Genomic DNA, 20,551 nt, shown 5'->3' on the forward strand with positions numbered 1-20,551 from the left:
TTGCAGTGGTTTTCTGAACCCTGGGGTTCATGCTACAGCAATATTTCTTGAGATGAAAGGAAGGAGGAAAGCAGCTGCCTTCCTACCAGAGACTTGCAATTCCTAAGGTGATGAATTGGAACCAGTCCACCTCCAAACCTTTTAATTCTTCCTATGGATTTTCCTGAACTGATATATTCTGACATTCTTAACTATACTATTTTTGTCCAGAAGTAAGCAATCTACTGGACTTTCCAAATCAACAAATCCCTTAGAAATGTGTAGAAGCTGTCCTCTGAATTCCAATGGAGAAACTGAAGTATTTGAATTACTTTTGGGAACATGTTGAATAATAACCAAGTCTTAGGTGGCTCTGGCATAGGGACAGTGTTAGAGTTCAGTATTTGGCCAGGCACTTCCTTGTAACCCAACAGTGCAAGTCACTGTATGAATGCATCATTTCACTGTGCATGAGATTTTTCTCAGAAAGCTGAACGCAAAATTGTACCCATCTCTAACATCCTTTCTAATTCGCTTTATTTCTGACCATAGTTGAGCTACATTAAGAAAAATTCTGTACTTTCTCAATTTCTGTAATACCCTCTTTAATATAAAAGCACAATTAATAATTTATAGCTTGAGCTAGCATCCATTTATGTCAATGGAACCACTGACTTCCATAGGCATTGCATCAGGCCCTTATATTGCATTGTAAACATATACTATACAAAATACACTTCACAGTAAAAAGACAAGGCTCTGAAGATCTCTCTCTCTCTCACACACACACACACAGTTCAGAATTATCCATAGTATTCCAAAAATCCATACTGTTTTGTAGCTTATGATTACTATGCACTTCTCTTAGTTTTGACTCTAGATTTATCATTGTATATTTCTTAATACTGAGTAGAAAAGGAATCATTTAATACCCAGTTTTTTGTCTGTTCAGGTCAACCCAGTTGTACTGCCATCCACTTCTCCACTGCCAATTCATCTAGTTCTATACCTTTAATGACATTCACGCCACTGAATGTTACTTCATGCAGTTCAGTAATATATAATCTATCAAAAGGTGTGTGTTAAAAGGATATATTAAGGCTGCACGGTTAAGCATTCAAGTCAGACAATGTCAAGTTAAGTCTGCATGTGCAACCTTAAATATGCCCCCTGTGCATATTAATTACAATATAGTTTTGAAATAAGAAACTAATTCTCAAATAATGCAATATATAAATACCATTCTTTTCTGAAACTTTATATACATGTATAAAATCTTGTAGTATTACTTCCAGTACGCAGAGTCCATGAAAATAATGTATATAACAAGACATTCAGTGAATAGGCAATGCTTATGCAGACTCCTAACCAAATCACTATGTACCATACAAAATGTGTATTTAAATAATGAACACCTTCAAAAGGCACAGTAAATAAAATAGGACTTATTTATTGGACTTCTGTACATGGCTCATTATCCACTTTCAAGATGCACAGAGAATGATCTTTTCCTCATTCACTAAAAACTTCAGTAAATGTTTGCATACATAGATAACTTACATGCAAGAGCAATGTATCTTACCTTCTCTCTCAGAGTTAAACAATCACTTTTAAAAATACTGTAATCAGTCATAAATATTTACTACGCATATGTAATGTGTGATTTATAAGGCACGTTATTTGGGCAAATCAAAACCAATTTTCAGTAAAACCCTTATATTTCTGATGGTGTGTTGTGGCATAATGGTTTTATTAGCACTCATTTGAGAGGATGGCCATAATTTATTAATAGAGGGAAAGAAGGAATTTGTAATGTTAGAAGTATTCCTAGAAGAAATGAATTAGTGCACTTTAGAGAAGGCTAGATGGCTAAAGATGCAAATTCTATTGAGTTTATCACATGGTTGTACAAATTAACCCGCTGTTGGCTAAATAAAGGAATTTACTACATGGATGCCATCACCAGATAATGGTACATAAACTACATGGTGGAGTACTGTATAAAGGTTTCGTCAGAGCTCATTTGGGATGAACTTTGACATGCATGTTTCACTTGTGGCTCTGCCATTCATAAGTAATGAAGTCATGCCAAACAAATTTCAAAGCCATAAATTAGTTATGTGGATAACCTAAATGAAGTCAAATGAAACTCTCATACCATACCCCATCAGCTATTTTAAGCCAGGTATTTTAGAGAAAAACTGTTGTAGTGATGTTTTAGAGAATTTTTAAAAAGCGTATTGTTACTTTTTGTGTGTGTTCCTCATTTGCTAAAAATAAAAAGTTACTATAGTACTTTCTACTATGATTCTAAGTATAAAGGCTGTTAAGTTTGGCAAAGTTATAAGCAACTAAAAATAAACAGTTACTTAACATTTTCTGTAACTGTTGTTCTCTGAGAACAGCAACCAAAAAAGCCACTTTCATAGAAAGTTGTAATAGAGAACAACTTCCAGTGACTCAAAGGAGGATCCACCAGCTTCGCTAGAACAAAATTTAAGTTGTTTGGGGACATCAGGCTATGTACCTGTAAATAGAATCTGTCCAAACCTTTCAGAAACCTGATGGACAGAACACTGAAAAAAAATGAGTGGTTAGCCACTGAAGGGTGGAAAACTGAGATAGCCACTAGGTGGACTCTGATGGAACTAGTAGTTAACCCTTTTATGCTTCTGAAACATAAGAGTCTAATATATGTTGAATAGGACTCTCAGGGAGTCATCCCTGAAGCATCCAAGCTGCCAGGTGGAACGCCTGTAGGTTGGGATGAAGGAGGCAGCCATGGTCCTGGTAGATCACAACTGTGTCCCATGGAAGTGATAGTGAAGGTCTGACCGATAGGGCTAGTAAAGGCAAGAACCAATGTTGATGGGGCCATGCTTGGTTTATAAGTATAATGTGAGCATGATCTTTTTTGATTTTGGATAAGCCCTTGGGCAGGAGTGGAACTGGAGGGAAGTCATACAGCAGGCTCTTTATCCATGATAGCAAGAAGGCATATGTCAATGAACCTGGGCTGTAACCCACTTGGGAACAAAAGAAATAATGTTTTTGTTAGCTCTTGTTGCAAATAGATCCACTTGAGGAGTCCCCCAGCCCCCAGCTGAAAATGAACTTGGTCACATCTGGACGAAGATAACACTCATGGTGACTTGTGAATGACCTGCTTAGGTGACCTGACAGGGCATTCTGAATCTCTGGAATGTAAGCAGCTTTCAGGCTGATGGGACAGGCAGAAATCCCAAAGCAGATACACTTTTTGGCATAATTTCATTGACTGAGTCCACTTGTTTGTTTACATAAAACATGGCTGCTGTGTTGCCTGTGAGCACCACCAGATTCTGCCCCTTGATATATGGAAGGAATGCTATGCAAGCCAAATGGATGGCTTGAAATTCCCTCACATTTATATTGAGCTTTAGATGTTGGATAGACCAAATACTTTGAGTCTGTAAGGGACCTAAGTTATCTCCCCAGTTTAGAGCTGACACTTCTGTAATAGGGTGAATGTCCATTGTGGAGGAGCAAAGGGAACTCCCATGAAAACATCTGAGGGTTCTGTCCACCAATACAGGGAAGACAAAACCTAAGTAGGTACTTGAACCACCATGTCCATAAGATGATGTGCTGGTGAATACACTGAAGCTGGCCACCCTTGTAGTTTCCTGAAGTGCAGCTTGGCATGCTGTACCGTGTTAAGTGCATTCCACAATGTGCCCTGGAAGCGTGAGGCAGTTTCACACTGTAGTGATGGGATGTGCCTTTCGATCTAGAGCAATGACTTGCATTGTTTGGAATTTCAACCCCAGCAGGAAAGCCTTGGCCTTTGTAGAATTTTGGGAGAACTGCCCCAATAAATTCTATTTGCTGAACAGGAGTCAGGGTAGATTTCTCCATAGTGATTAACAGCCCCAGTGTGTTGATGGTGGACTGTATAAAGAGCACACTGCACACTACCAAAGACCTGGACTACTGTCTTACTGGTCAGTCATCTAGGTAAGGTAGGGTGACCATATTTCCCAAAGCGAAAATGGGACATGGTGCGGGGCTGATGTGAGGGCCTCCCTCCCCCCCATGGGGGCTGGCCCGAGCCACTCACTACAGCCCTGCCTGCCTCCCACACAAGGCGCTCCCTCAAGCCTTGTCTGCCCCTCGGTGGAGACCTGCTTCACCACTTGTGTGAGGCGGACATAGCCACTCACTCCCCCACACGTTCCTCCCATAGCACCCACTTTTTTTTGACAAAAGTGGGCATTTGATCAAGTCGGCAAGAGCAAATGGGATAAATGCCCACTTTTGCCAAAAAAGTGTCGGGATGGCCAGAACAGGGCTTAAAAAAGGGACTGTCCCGGCCAAGAAGGGATGTATGGTCACCCTAAGGTAAGGGACTTACATGGACTCTTGACTTTTGCAGGAATGTTGCTATCATGGTCATGTACTTTGTAAACACAAAAGGAGCTGCTGACAGGCCAAAAGGCGGCACTCTGAATTGGTAATGGGATCCATTGGCAATGGGATGCATTGGCTACAAACCTGAGGAATTTTTGGTGGCTCTGGTGAATTGTCACATGAAAATAAGCATCTTTTAAGTTGAGGGCAGCATATCAGTCCCAGGAAAGGGATAACAGAAACTAGAGTGACCATCCAGAATTTTATTTTCTTTAGGAACTTGTTTAGCTCTCTTATATGTAAAATAAGTCTAAGGTGCCCCCCTCACTCGCTTTCAGGATTAAGAAATATAGGGAATAAAATCCCTTTCCTCTGAGCTACATAGGCACTTCTTCCAAGGCCCTGAAGAGGGATGGGAAATGGGAGTGGGAAGGAGGAATAGAAACCAATTGAAGGGTGTATCCCAGTTTCACTGTGCTTAGAACCCACTGATCCATAGTGATGCGGGACCACGCTCTTATGAAGTGGTTTGCAAACAGTGGGGTAGAGAAAGATGGAACTCTGGGAAATGGTAGACCACTCTCGACCAACAGACCAAAATGTTTGTTTAGAGGGCCCAGCTGCCTAGATGAACCAGCAGCTGCAGAAGAGGAGGAGGATGGAGGTCACACTTTATAACATCTGCCCCTTTCTCTGGATAGGTTCTGGGTACAAGGAATGAAAGGTGCGAACAGTGGGGAATCTGTGAGTGGAATGGCTTTCTTTTTGTCACTGTTGTATAAATACAAGAGACTTAAGGGTCTTCCTTAAATCCCTAAGACTCTATAGCCGCTCATCAGTCTTTATGGGAAAAAAGTGAGGGGCCTTCAAACAGGAGGTTTTGGATCATTTGTTGAACCTCACGGGGAAGACCTAATGACTGCAGCTGATGAGGAGCACTGTATAGTGATAGCTCAAGCCGCAGAGTCCACCACATCTAGACTTGCCTGCAAGGCCATTCTGGCAACTAACTTGCCTCCTCCACTCCTGCTTTACCTCATCCAAAAGCCTGTCCTTAAATTTTAAGATGTTATCCCACAGGCTAAAATCATGCCAACCCAGTAGAACCTGCTGGTTTGCAATTCTAAACTGTAAACTTCCTGTGGAATACAGATTCCTTCCAAATAGGTTCAGCTTCTTTCCCTTTGGTGTCAAGATCTGGTGTCCCTGTCTCTCTTTTTTGTTAGCAGCAGAGACTACCAGGGAACCCTGAAGGGGATAGTTAGAAAAACACTCGAACCTCTGTGAAGGGACGCCATATCTTCTCTCTACCCTTTTTTTAGTGGGAGACAGGAAAAACGGGGCCTGCTATACTGCCCTGACAGGCGAAGCCAAAATGTCCACCAGCCTGTGTTACTTTTCCTGTACCTCATTTGGATGGATATCCAGAGCTACAGCCACCCTCTTCAACAAGTCCTGATGAGCTCCAAAATTATCAGGTGGGGAAGAAGCAGACTCTTATCACTGCCTCATCAGGTGACAAAAGAGTAGAGGCCAAGGGTTGCTGAGGTGGCACCTCCTCCAATTTCTCTCTAGGGCAATCCAGAGCATGAACTTCCTTATGTACAGCACCAGTCCTGGTACCAGGGGTGGGCAGATGGTGACCCTGTTGTAGATGTTCCTGACACCTAGCTGAAGGATGGAAGGGAACAGAAATGCTCTAGATTGTGGAGGGAAGCCCCAAGAATTCCAAAAGGGCCATTGATATGGAGGTGGGACCCAGTTATGTCCAGAACATTGATGTCTTTGGAATGCTGAGGCTTGGCCAGTTTCACAATGGGCAGGCACCTCACAGATGCTGCTGAACATATCCAGGCCAAGACAAGTAAGAGCTGACCTTGGAGTCTGATGAAGACTCTGCTTCTTCCAACTAAGGAGGAGCTGACACCATTGGTACTGGAGAGACTAGTTCTGAGCCTGGAGATGGAGGTACTGGCGAGATCATTCCTGGCTTCCTGCTAGACGGAACCCCCTTGACAGGTAGCATCTGCCAATATCAAATGGTGTGTCAGGATTGGAGCTGGAACAGTTGAAAATTGTACATTAGACACCGGTACCAGATGGAAGTCTTGAACAGCTGGGGGAACCAGAACTGACAGGTTCAACAATTCCTGAGCTGCCTCATTAGTTTTGGGCATAGACAGCACCAGCAAAAGGCTCTTGGCTCTGCAGTACTGAAAGCCGCACTGATGATGACGTGGCCAGTACTTGAAGGGACTGGTCTCAAAGGGCCAGTCCTAGGGTGGAGTCAATGACCCTTGTTGGCTTAAGGACTGCGTCTGGGAGTGCCTCTTCTTTGAGTGCACCTCTGTGTCCTTACCTCTACTTGGTGCCTGCCCTGAAGATTTTGAAAACTGCAGTATTGAGTCTTTAGGAGACTTATATTGTCTATCTTCATTACTGGCACTGAAGATCTGCCTCTCAACTCAGTTAGATCAGGAGGAGCACTCCTAACAAATGTGGACATGCTCAGTACCCACATCGAGGGGGAAGGCTTTGATGGTGGGCGAAGTGCAGACTCCATCAGCAGACACTTAAGTCTGGCTGCCCTGCCTTTCTTTGAGTGGGATTTGAACCCCCTATGAATGTGACATTTGTCACTCACATGCTCCTTCCCCAGATACTTCAGGCAGCTGGGGTGCAGGTCACTCATTGGGATAGACTTGCTATAAGAGTAACAGGACCTGAAGCTGGGAGAATGAGGCCTGAGTTTGGTATCTATACCCAAATGGGAACCAATGAATCCAAGGTACTAACTACTAATCTAAACTTAATCTTATATCCAAAACTATGAACAAAAACTCTGAACTAGCCTAAAACTAACAGAACAGATACTATTTACACTAAAGAGGGTAGGACTCGCAAATGCAAGGATAGCATCTCTAACAACCATCACAGATGGTAGGAAGGAACTGGGAGTGTGTTTAAGGGATGGCTCCACCCTTTATAACTATGCACAGTGGCACAAGCCAGCAGAAAGCATTCGTGCCACCCTCCTGGGTACTGCTGAGGGAAAAGCTCCAACAACTGTGCATGAATTGCATGCACACCTCCAGTGGAATGGACGTGCGCAATGACTCGAAGAAGAACAGAGTCTTATAAAGGAAAGTGTTAGGCAGCCTTACCCGTAGCATAGTTACCAGCTCGGCCTATAATTTAATCAGTTCAAAAGTATTTATTGAAATTATGACTTTCAAAACATTCTAAAAAGTAATATTAAATTGAGTTATACATTGTTAATTTGTAAAAAGATACAGTAAAACTACATATGTGCCCTTTTGCTTCTTGATATCAACAACACTGACAACCATAATTAGCTTAAAGGATTAAATGAATGTTGTTTTCTTTACATAGAAAAAAGGAAACACTTTATTATTGGAGTACGAACCACTTGGAAATGTTGTGTAACTGTTTTATATCCATACATTTTTTGTTTTAGTTTCTTTTGCATGCTGCAATACCCTTATCATATGGACTTCACCCTATCTACAGGGTCCAAGAGGAATTTTCAGAAGTCTTGCCCAGTCACTATGATCCAAACACTGCATTTCTTTGTCAAGCAAAACTTCTACTGGCTTCAGTAAGAAGTTTCCCCAATTAGGGAATGCAGAATTTGGTCCAAAAAGCATTCCTCCAGAGAAAAGAGGGTTGCAATATCTGTCTTCTTTACTTGAGTGTGCCAACAAAACCAACAAAAGAAAGAAAATGATATATGTACTTGTAGTTCAGCAAAAAGAGGAAGAAGCAACACTTATGGAACAAGGTCTCCTTTAGAGCAAATAACCCAACTATTCCATTTTCTACTTGCTTCTTTAGCTCAGTTAGGTATGCCTATCAAATAGGCACAAATAAGGGAAATGGTTGGACTAAGTTGTCATAATAAGAAAGGTAGGTCTGATAACAACATACAAGTACTGCATATAAACACCATAAGTAGACTTTAGTTTTATCAGTAAATGTCAGTATACATCAACTCACTGTACACACACTCAAACCAATGGAAAAATATTCCTATCAGTAATAGAAATGTACAAATAAGTAAAGTAATAAAAATGAGAACGTTGAGTTTTATTTAAGGATATTTATTTTGTATATTTTGAGATATGATGTGGATAATTTGTGTTTTAATGGATATAAAGTTTACTTTTTTGAATTTCAACGTCTATTAAATAATTATTGTCTGACCCCCCTGCTGTCTACCCCACACAATTTCTAGCAACTGAAAATTTACAATCAATAAAATATAAATGCCTTTCACCCATAGTTTCGCACAACTGTGAAAATTAAAATCAGTAAAATATTAAAAATGCTTAAATATCAACATTGATAACTGTCAAAATTATAAAAAAAATAAAAATCGATTTCTGCCAAGTTTAACCATAGGGTACGTTTTATAATTACACTTGTCAGAGTTGCTGAGGTCAAAAACTAAATGTATAAAAAAATTGAAATTAATCTCTTGACCTAGCCTGCCCAGCAAGCAAAACCTTCACTAGACTGGCAGAAGAAAAGAATGAAAATTTCTTATTTATCTAGGTGTTAGGCCTTCTCAATACAGTCACTGCCCATTTGGAAGTGCACTTGGCAGTGGGCAGACCTAGTTCTTGTATAAATGGGATGGATAATTTGTTTGAGTAACGGCATTTATTAAAAAATATTGAAAATGTTACATTATTGCATAGAGAAATAGCTCTAAGGTACAAACCATCAGTCATACTATTAAACTGACTTCATGAGTCAGTTTAAAGATATGACTGATGGCTTGAACTTCAGAGCTATTACTGTATGCTGTAACATAACACACTCTTGAAAATCTGTTTTTGGCCAAACCATTTTAAAAAAATATGTTTTACATATATGCTTCCAATGTCATAAATCAGAGATGAGCAGGTGCCATTAATATATATGATTTGTTTGTTACAATGGATTAATATTCCTTTTTGATATGTTTTTTGCTTATATTAGTTTTTGTTCTGGCAGACAAAGTTTTGTTTTAAATTGATGATTCACTTTACAGTTTCAATGTTATCGTTACAATTTGATGAGCTACCATCTCATTTACATCATCATGTAAAAATCCATGAGAAGACTGTAAATTCTCAGAATCTACTTATTTTCCATGACCAAATGTTAAATGTTTAGAATTTGTAGAAGTTGATGATTTAAATTTACTATGCAGTCTATGGGCCAGATCTCAAATAGGTGTAAATCAGTACAGCTTTATAGGTTTCAGAGTAACAGCCGTGTTAGTCTGTATTCGCAAAAAGAAAAGGAGTACTTGTGGCACCTTCTGCAGTTTCCACAGTATGCATCCGATGAAGTGAGCTGTAGCTCACGAAAGCTTATGCTCAAATAAATTGGTTAGTCTCTAAGGTGCCACAAGTACTCCTTTTCTTTTTACAGCTTTATAGATTATTCATAAATAATAGCATTATAAAGCTATTAATTTCTCATTTGTTAGCAAGGATCAGAAATGTTCAAATTTAGACCTTAATCTCACATGTCCAAAGGGGTAAGAATTAAAGAAGTAGACAAGAACATAGAGAGTTATGACCATTTCATGACCTCAATGGAACTATGCTGAATTACTCCAACAGAGGATCTGGCCCATACGCTTCATAGTAAATTGCATCTTTCAACTTCTAAAAATTCTAGAAAGTTAAAATCTGATTATTAAAACTAAGCAGAATCTAATGATTATGGATCTTCTCAGAAGTTGCTACAGCTTTTTTCAGAATGGTAATATAAATGAAGTTATTTCTTTCAAGCAGGAAATGGAAAATAGCACCATTGAAACAGATTAGTAGAATGGAAAGAGCTCTTATCATTTGCTTAGTTCACTGTGAAAGATATAAAAATGAGTGAGGATAGTTGGAGAGTCAATGGTTTATGTTACCTAGAGACTAACATGATCTATGTGACATCTACTTAGAAGACCATTGCTGCTTTGTGAGCTAATGGTATGCTTACAGGTCTCTGAAGTAAGCATAAATGCACAGCTTTTACAGCTTGTCTATTTCATTTATTTGATCAGCCTGTTTTAAAATCACATTTATCCTTTCAACAAGACACAAGATAGAAAAGGCAAATCTGGAAATTCCATACTAGTCAGATCTTCTCAGGGCTGCAGCATAAAGATTTTATTTGAAAGGCTATATTGCTATCTGTAGACATCGTTGGTTAGTGTTATACAAGCAGCTTTCCTTTTTCAAAAACAAAAAAGGGGAAATGGCCATGGGTTCAATCAGTGACTGTCCCAGTTCTCTAACTCTGTCCCAGAGAGAACTGTGATATTGAAGTATGAATATGAAAATGTAGCCATATATTATTTATTAATTTTCTGCTAAGAATTCAGTAGGATACACTCAAGTTTGCTGAGGAATCTTTTTTTGTGCAAATCTATGGGGTTGCATACAAAGTTTTCATTATTTCAGAGTACAGCATTTAATTGTAATTATTGTTCTTTGAGGAAGGAAGCAAGTCTGGAGATTACTTTTTAGAAGATCTAAGAAATATTTTATCGTCAGTCATGGTTAGTTCTGCCATGGTATGACACAATGCTAGTTGTAGAACCCTGGTCACTGAAGTTGCTGCAATAGAGAGAAGACTGTAGGCTTAATTGGAATCAATCAACTGTTACTGGTGGGGATTACTGACACTTGGTGGCAACTGATGGGCTAATAAACTGATTGGCTGAACAATGGGAAGATATAGGATTGAGAGGAACTCAGAGGGTGAGCTGGGTGGAGGAAAGGAGAGGAAGCTGTGTGAAAGCTCCTCCTGCTGTTGCTGTATACCTGTGCTATGTCCTGCCATGTTTGGAAACTGAGGATTAAAGACACACATGGTAGAAAAGAAACTGTGTGTGTTTGTGAGCAGACCACAAAATCCAACGAGGCAATGCTGCTCATGGGGTAGCATGAGAAGGACTCTGTGACATGTGGGGACTTGTCTGTGATCTTAACCCTCTTGGTGAAGAGAAAGAGGCTTGAGAGGTGACCTCTGTGAGGGCAGGGGAGCAATGGATTAGATGCTGCATTGGTTAATTGAACAAAAAAAAGAGAGGTAGAATACCTAGCAGACAGAGGCATGTACTTCTGGGTTGGCAGGTGGAGCAGCAGTGGGCACTGCAGGAGTTTATCAATGAGCAGTCTCAGTGTACAGCAGCAGCTCCTGCAGATTGGTGAGTTCTAGTGAAGGAACTGGAAATCAGGCAGTGGAACTTTGACTATGTAAGATGACCCCAGGCATCACCCTGATGGGTTTTTTTTGCTAACTTGTGAGCCGGTGGCTATCAGTGCTGGATGGGACGAGGATGGCTGGGCACTATGGCTAGCCCCTTATCTGACCAACAAGGCTCAAGAGGCTTATATGGCACTGAGAGAGCACCAAGCCAAAGATTATGATATGCTGAAGGCCACTATTCTGGACAGGGTGGGCCGGTCATCAGAAAAATACTGTCAAAAATCAGAATAGCCAGATGGAATGATGGGATATGTCCCAAGGCTTTTGTGCAAAAATTATCTGACTGGGCCAATTGGTGGTTGAGGTCAGACAGACAGGACACAGAGGCATAAGGGGCTCAATTATATATGAGCAGTTTATGCAGAGCCTCCCCGAAGCGGCGAGAATTTGGGTCCGAAGTCATCAGCTGGAATCACTAAGGGTCACGTAAAACTAAGAGAGGAGTATATGGAAGCAGATTTTCCATGAAAAGAGTTCCGTTCCCCTACACTAGGGACAGGGGAATGGATGGTTGAGGAACCACCTTCATCGAAGCCTAGGAAGGGGATGCAAGAGGCAAACAAGAGTGTCCACAGCACCCGCTTAGTGGCTTGTTACCAATGTGGTGGCAAAGGACATTTAAAGGAAGACTGGCCATACATGGACTGTGGGTTCACGGAGTTTTGTGGGTGGGTGGGGGATAAAAGGCAGGACTAGGACAGTGACAGTTCCTGCCAAAGTAGGCTGGAGAATCACATGGGGTGTGGTGGATTCACCAGTCACGTGTAACCTTGTATGAAATACCTTTGTTATACTGCAATGTCAACAGAATGGGGAGACAATAACAATCCACTGTCTACATGGGAAAAAGAATTCTTATGCCCTGGCAGTCGTTCCATTGGAAGGAGAAGGAAAATTTTAAGTGGCAGAGAGTGGGTGTGGTAATATTGTTGCTGTGTGCAGTGATGATAGGAACTGACTGGACTCCGTCCCCTTATGTAAAAAGAGCGGAAGACAAAGAGGGACATCCAAACAATGGGTCTGCCTAAGGAAATCTCAATGGTAGGCCCTCCAGGTAATCTACCAGGTGCACTGTGAAATGATTCTAGACAACAAACTCAGACAGAATAACATGCTGGAGGACTTGAGAGGAAGAGGGAGGGGGAAGTGGATTCATAGGATGTGGTGTAATCACACACCGGACCCAAGAGACATGAATTAGGCCAGGTGGGTCCAATCAACCAATTAAGCAGCAAACAAGGGAGATTTAGGCTGTGTGGAGAGCCTTGATTAGAAAGAAGCTCACCTGTGAGGGAACAAGCAGGAGCTTCTACAAAGCCAGGAAGCTGGCAATAGTGTAGAGAGGCTGCAGGAGTGACAGGGGCAGGGAGGCAGGCATGAGAAAAGCCTGATGCTACTTGAGCAGAAAGACTTTGGAGGACTCTACCCCAGAAGAAGAAACCACTTAGTCACCTAGCCAAAGGGCTGAGTCATGAAGAGAAAGCTGCAGGTCCTGGAGCAAGAGAGGAGCTTCAGAGTGAGAGAAAGACAGAGTGACAAAGTGCAACTGCAGGAAGAGGCACTGGCATAGCAGAGCTAATTCCCAGAATGGTCAGGAGGAGGCACTGTCCAGTGGTGAACAGTGTGCCCTTTCACCATCCAAGAGAGAAAGATGAGAGACACCCAGCACAGGAGGGCAGAGGTTTGGCCAACTGCCAGGAGAAGCAAGCTGGGGCAAGGCCCAGGATGAAAGACATACCAAGGAGGGAGAGAAGGGTCTTGATAAAGCGGCCTTGGCAGGTGAACTTACCTGAGCCTGGGACAAAGTAAGTCAGGGGAAGAGAGGAATCCTGACATTGAGGCCCTGAAGGGACAACTTACTAGAGTAGATATAAACCAGAGGAAAAGGAAACTAGAGGAAAGGCCCATAGAATGCAACTGGTGTGATGACCTATGGGCAGAGATGGACACAAGGGGGAAATCTCCATTCTCTGAGTTTACGTCTTGTGGATGGAAGGCAGGAGACCCTCACCAGCAGCCCATGGAAGGCCAGTCTGAGAGGGCCCAGGAAACCCCAACAGAACCCCAGACCTGTAAAGAGAGTAGGGCTCAGACTAGAAAGGCCAGAAAAGGTCTCAATTGAAATAAGGGAGGGGGAGCTATGTGACAGAGTGCTAGTTGTAGCATCCTGGTCACAGAGGATGTTACAGGCCTATTTGAAATAAATCAACCTGTTCCTAGTGGAGTTACTGACAGTTGGTGGCAATTGTTGGGCTACTGAGATAATTGGCTTAGTAATGGGAGGTTACAGAATTGGGAGGAACAGAAAGTAAAGGGAGAGCTCAGATGGAGGAGAGAAAGCTGTGTGAAAGCTCCTCCTGCTGTATACCGGTGTTATGTCCCGCCATGTTTGGAAACTGAGGATTAAAGGTACCTGTGGTGTAAGAAGAAACAGACTATGTGTGTCCGTGAATAGGAATCCACAAAAACAGACTAGGCAGTGCTGCTCACAGGGTAGTGTGAGAAGGACCCTGTGATACATGGGTTACTTCTTGGGCTTTAACATGGATTAGATGCAGATCTGAGTGTCTTTTTGCTGCCATCTTGTATTAATAACTTCTTATATATGCCTCTGTTAAAGGTTAGTAAAGACACACTTGGAAATTAGGATGGCATTAAATAACTTTCTTACTGCTTGGGTCAGAAATTAAGGATATTGATATACTAATGAAGGAAACATGTCTCTGTTCTCGGACAATCCCATCTCTGTTGTCCATGAAACTTTGGTCAAAGTATCCATTTTATTCATTAATTTTGAGGAAAGTTCAGTAATTGACGGTTCATCTTGTTGGGTTCTTGAAATAACTGATGAAGAAAATGAATACAGATTGAAAGTGTAGAGAACAGGGAAGAAAGGAAAGGGTGATCTGGAAATTCTTGAGTTTAAGTGTCATAGTTTGTGAACAGACCAACTAATGAGTTCACTCAAGAATATAGAAGCTATTAATTTTTAGCTATAAATGATGCATACAAAACAGTTGGAAATGGAAACTTCCAACATGCTTTTAAAGGGCTCACTGCACCCCTGCTTCCTTGTATTATATTTCTATGTGGATAAGGAAGGCCACTAAACGATATCTTTAACTCTCTTATCCTTAATTTGACTGAGAATAGTCTTGCAGAGTATCAATCTGATCTGTTTGCAACATTAACTAGAAGATACTATCATATTAGCCCAGAGAAATTTCCAAAATAACAAAGTGACAACTGAAAATTCATCAGAGAGTATATAGATATTACAATTAGAAGATAGGATGATGTCAATGCTTGAAGCAGAAAGCTGGTGAGTCTTAATACTGAATTCATGCCAAAACTATTGCTTTGCCACACAAAGATATTCAAAAATGTAATGCCAGCACCATATACCGATTTGGCAAGAAAAATGCAGAGAATGCTACAGATTGTGTTGACAGCGTGACATGATGTTTTCTTGGATGTAGTCTGGGTATCATGAGAGTAAGCCTGGAGACACTAATGAGAAAAAGAATACAGCACTGGAAGAGCTCCTAAATATGCAGTAGTCACAGGATGCCTGGAGCTTGCTGGAACTAGAGTGGTAATTTTGACATTAAAGCAGCATAGTGTGAATTGGCCAGAGAAGCTTGAAGCAAAGGGATTCAAGAAGGTCGAACTTGTTTCTCATACCACACTTGCAAAGGAGTAAAGGAGTTTTCAAATTCTATGATTCTATGATTTGAATGGAGTTTTCAAATCATATTCTGTTTACTTCTATCTGAAAGCTTGTTACCAGTGGGTGCATGAGAAGTGGGGATATAAGGCTCACACAAAACAAACACTTATATTATTTAAAGGTATCACTGGGCAAACCTCAAAGAAAGAAAAAAAAACACTGATGTTTGACATCTACAGGATCATAATGGATACAGAGTATAATCCACTTGGACAGTCTCTGAACTAGGATGACCAGATGTCCTGATTTTATAGGGACAGTGCTGATTTTTGGGTCTCTCTCTTATATAGGCTCCTATTACCCCCCACCCCTGATTTTTCACACTTGCTGTCTGGTCACCCTACTCTGAACGGAGACGATTACCCCTTGACCATCTCCCTAAATGGGTGTCAGAGAATTGTAAAAGGAGTCATTAACATAGATCTGTGCTACTGGAAGATTCTTCTATACTAGGGGTTCCTCCAGAGACCACTTACACCAGTTGTACACTCATATTCTGTTGGTGGTATATACAAAGTGTCTGCTCTGCACCTCAGTCTCTGTTCCCTGACATCTTGTTATCACCAAGTTCTACATTTAGGAAGGAGGAGGGTCCCAAGCCAGATGGTAAACACAGATCAGAAGTTCAGAGCATTCCAAAAACAAGTTGAATAAACCCAAATTACTGGTTTCCATACTATAAAATGATTGGCTACTATCACTTTTAGTTGACCCTTAAAAGCAGCCAAAACAAGACCTGAGTTTTTAGGTAAATAGTCTGAATCTGAGGAGCTGGCGAAGACAAGATATCTATGTTGCTGTTGTGAACTCTCATTATGGAGTTCTTCCTCTTCCTCTTCCATTCTTCCTCTACCGTTTTTGTAGCCGACTTCCTGCATTCCACTGGAAACTGTCCCACATTGTCACAGCATTGAAGAGCCACATTAAGAGGTGCCAAGATGCATACTCTCAGATGGAATAAGTCTGGATCTCCCTGGGGAATCTGACTTTACCTGTAAGATGAAAGGCCTGGTGACAGAGGAAGAAAGAAAGCTGGGTCTAATGGCATGGTCAGGAGATTGGAAGATCACAATTGAGCAAACTCTCACTGATGCTAAGCAAATACCTTTCTCTTGACTGTGGAAATATGTGGAATTGAGGGAAGGAAAATAACTGGTTGTGACTTAAGTCTAGAGGGAACATAAAATCAGAGAACCTGGATGCCTACCAGCTCCTACCAATCCCAAGGACATTTGATGTTATAGAATCTATATGTGGAAAAGATCTATTAGATCATTCAGTCCATCATTATGAAGATGCAGAATTGTTTCCTATAGTGCATTTTCTTGTGCTTGACCTTGTAGCTAGGCAGATCTACACTGGAGTGCTACAGCACTGCTGTCTTCAAAGAGCACTTGAGCTGACTGTAAAGTTTTTAGATTGTCTGCAGGAGACTAGCTTCCCCCTATCAAATGAATAGCTGTAAGAAAGTTATGAAGGATGCACCAATCCCACAGGGTTCTGTCTTCATAATACAGTTTAAGTGAGAGTCCTGCCCCAAATGGTTGAGAATACATGGCTCTTGAGTTGTACATCTGAGTTTATACTACTGTATCTGAGTATACTGAATTGTGAATCAACTGCCAAATACATAAACACCGCTCTTAATGCCAGGCACACTGCGCTAAGTTACAATACACTGATGCAAACTCTGGGTTTCTCTGGCTTTATACAAAATATTAAGATATTCTCGAGAACTCTCCATTACAGCCCAAATGCCTATCACCATTTCTGGAGAGGTTTAGGGGAAAAAATCCTAAAGAATGTTTGAAGACACTATCCATCAGATGAGGGGATCTTGCATTAAATGATGATCAGCTGCTGACTTCTGGTTTGCCATTTGCACTCAACCAAGACTGTAGGTTTCTCACGATCAGCATGTGTAATGTATTCCCATCAATGCAAGAAGCCATAAGACCTCAAAAAAATTATCCTTTTCCCCCCACACCTGACTGACAATTTACAGAAGCATTATTTCTTTGAATGTTTAATATTTCTTGTGGAGCTAAAAGGCAGTAACCACTGAAGCATCTAGACTGGTCCCTATGAGTGTTAATTTCTATGTCTGGGTAAAGATGGACTTTATTGATTCCTGAGCAGGAAGCAAACTTTGAATAGTGAACGAAATGTGGAAGAATGCCTCTCAGGCTGAGATCACTAAACCAGTCCTGTGAACTGATAAAAGACATGGTGGCTACCAGTGTCACCATACAAAAACTGAACCTTGAAACAAACTTGTTCAGTACAGAACAAAGACCCTTTCCCTTTGGAGTGAGAAATTTTCTCATGTAATCAGTGCCTTGAACATTCTGCAATTCCATAAAGTTTGCAGCAGAATCTCCTATTTGCTCACTCCTTGCCAGACAATTGTGCTAAAGCTTTCACTTTAACCACCGCCCCCTGCATCTATCCCACATAGTTGCTTTATAACTTTGAATACGTGGCCCAAGTGTAAATAGATATGCTGTTGCCTTCTTGGACCTGCAGACATCCTTAACATAGCTCAGAAGTGTGAACAGCCATAATAATCTCAGTGAGATATGGAACTCAAACCTAATGATAATTTAATTGTTAACTCTTTCACTGCTGGTCATTTGAGCAGAAATATCCAATTATATCATAGCATCCCACAATTCTCAGTTGCCTCCCATGCTTTCCCAGGTATCAACACCCAACTGTCTCCAATTCAGCTGCCAAAATCTTCAGCAAGAAAACTCCTAACCAATTATTTTCATATGAAAATTACAGTAGAAATTACACTTAGCTGTCCTAATTCTATTAAAGGGAAAAAGAGGATAAACAAGAAAACACAGACAGAATGATCCTTTGCCTGTGGGAGTAAAAAAAGAAATTGAGGCACTTTCCTTTGTAAATGGCATTTTTGCAGATTAAACATTTACTGCAAGGGAGTATTATGCAGTTTGCCACAAATGCCATTCCTTCCTAGATTATTCCAGGTGCATATTCTCCCAAGCACAGGAATCCGCAGAGGAAATTATTTCCTGAGAATACACAGTAGGCTTATCCTCAGGAAAACAGCATTAACGCTTTAATGCCTAAATGAGGTTACTAGAGATAACAAGGAACTAGACAGCTAGTACTGTATTATCACTCTTCCTTTCATTAAAGAAGACAGAAGGAAATAAGAAAAACTTAAGAAAATTTAAAACAGTGAAGGAAAGATCCATCCCACTTCACCCACATTTACCCTATTTGAAACAAGAAATTACACTAGGGAAATGGGAAAAAGCTCTTTTTTTAAGTTCCTTTGGTCAAGTGATATCAGTGGTGTGGGCAAAGATGCCAAAAATATGCTTGAGTGCTCAGGGTTATAAGAAGTCCACCATGCTAGGGAGAACTAAGAAAGTATTTCTTATTCTTAATAAGAGAGTTTATATTAACCTTGTTCTTGTAAAAACAGACTACAGGAGAAGATTTTTTAAGTTTCAGCTCATCATCATTTGATTAAAACTGACACATCACTCATTTGCCTGTAATTGTGATGATCTGAAAAACAGCATTGTGAATGTTAGAGTTAGCATTTGAAATAGATTACCACTATCTGTTTCTTTTCTATGTATTGTTTAAACCTCTTTTAATTAAATTTTTTAAATAAGTGCACAACGAAGTGCACATCCAACCTCCATACAGTACAAGGGTAATCCAATAGGATTAAGCTCAGCAAATAATTTAATAAAACTCTACAAGAAAAATGACTTAACCATTAAGGACAATGCAGCACTAATGCGTTTCATAACCAATGTCTTACCAACTGTAAAAGGGTCAGTGCACATGTCACTTCTGTTCTCCTTCCATGCCAGCAGGTACTCAATGCTGACGTGATCTGCAGCGTCAGTATGACTGTTAACTGCCACCATCATGTTATGAGCTTTTGCGATGCCGTAATAAACCTTAGTTTCATTCACCACGGGCAAGTCAGTTAGGGTGTTTGCTGCCTCAAAAGCCTGATTGAAATATTCACAGGCTTTGTAATAGTTCCCCTAATAAGGAAGAGAAAAGTGAAGAAGAGGTTTTTACATTTTTTTTTAACTAGCACATCTTTAACCTAGTGCTTTTTACTTCCCCCTTCACAACCTTAAAGAAGCCACAGCTGTTATTCCAACCCCAAAATGATTCACTGTGTGATCTTGGAAAAAATCACACCTCTCTGCCTCAGTTTCCTAATCTGTAAAATGCAGATAATATGACTTACTTACCTGTCTCTCTGGGGAACTGTATTTATTAGTCTCTGTTCGTATAGCATTTTGAACATGTAAGCTTCTATATAAATGGTAAATACTATTTCTGATTATAGCTGAGCCACTCAGTAACAGTAACCAGAAATTCAATACATTCAACATCCTTGGAAAAGGATAAAAACTAGCATGGTGACACTAACATTTAGAAACAGGGATTTTTTTTTTTAAGAAACAAGGAAGTTAGTCAAAACTCCTACAGTCAAAAGTACAGAAATTAAAATTTTTGGAAATAATAATAGTGTCTCTGAATGCATGCACTCTATACAAAAAAAAGGGAAACAGGAGGGCAAGATGTAAACTCCTATGGGTAAATGGCAAGGCTAAAGAGGTTATTCAAGCCACAGATTTCCTTCAGAAAATGGAAATCCAACACAAGTGGAGCCAAAATAAAGGAGCATAAACTATAGCAGGCAGTATGTAAGAAGGAATTAGTAGGGCTAAGGTGGAATTTGAAGAGCAAATAGCTAAAAGAAATAAAAACACATAAGAAGTAATTCTTTAAATACATCAGAAGCAGAAAGACCGAGAGAACCCATGGGTCTGCACCACAGGGCAGTAAAGGGAGCAATTAAATAAAATAAGGACATTGCTGAGAAGGTAAATGATTTCTCTGCATCTATCTTCACCACAAAGCTTGTTGGGGAGATGCCTACACTGGACCTATTCCTTTCTGGTAATAAAGACAAACTACAATCTAAGATGGATGTGTCTAAGGAAGAGATGCTGGAACAAGCTGACAATTTAGAAGGCAATATATCACCAGGCCCAGATGGTATACAGCACAGAGTTTCTGAAGGAACCTGAAATTGAAGTGGCTGAGTTGCAAGCAAATATATGGACTCTCTCATAAAAATCAGATACTATAATAGAG

General features: G+C 40.5%; 1 protein-coding gene across 3 annotated transcripts in view; it reads right to left on the reverse strand.

Annotated features, from left to right (window-relative positions):
* The window catches only part of TTC29 (tetratricopeptide repeat domain 29), a 205,039-nt gene that overhangs the window by 65,319 nt on the left and 119,169 nt on the right, over window positions 1–20,551 (reverse strand). For 2 of the 3 annotated variants that reach the window (XM_074950961.1, XM_074950962.1), the window contains one exon: window positions 19,191–19,422. In XM_074950961.1, the coding sequence (XP_074807062.1) occupies window positions 19,191–19,422 (232 nt within the window). Of the gene's footprint in view, window positions 1–16,194; window positions 16,391–19,190; window positions 19,423–20,551 lie in introns of those variants that run through there. The other variant, XM_074950963.1, reaches the window with a different exon arrangement.

This window comes from Natator depressus, chromosome 4 (genome assembly GCF_965152275.1).
Source record: "Natator depressus isolate rNatDep1 chromosome 4, rNatDep2.hap1, whole genome shotgun sequence".
Classification (NCBI taxonomy): Eukaryota; Metazoa; Chordata; order Testudines; family Cheloniidae; genus Natator; species Natator depressus.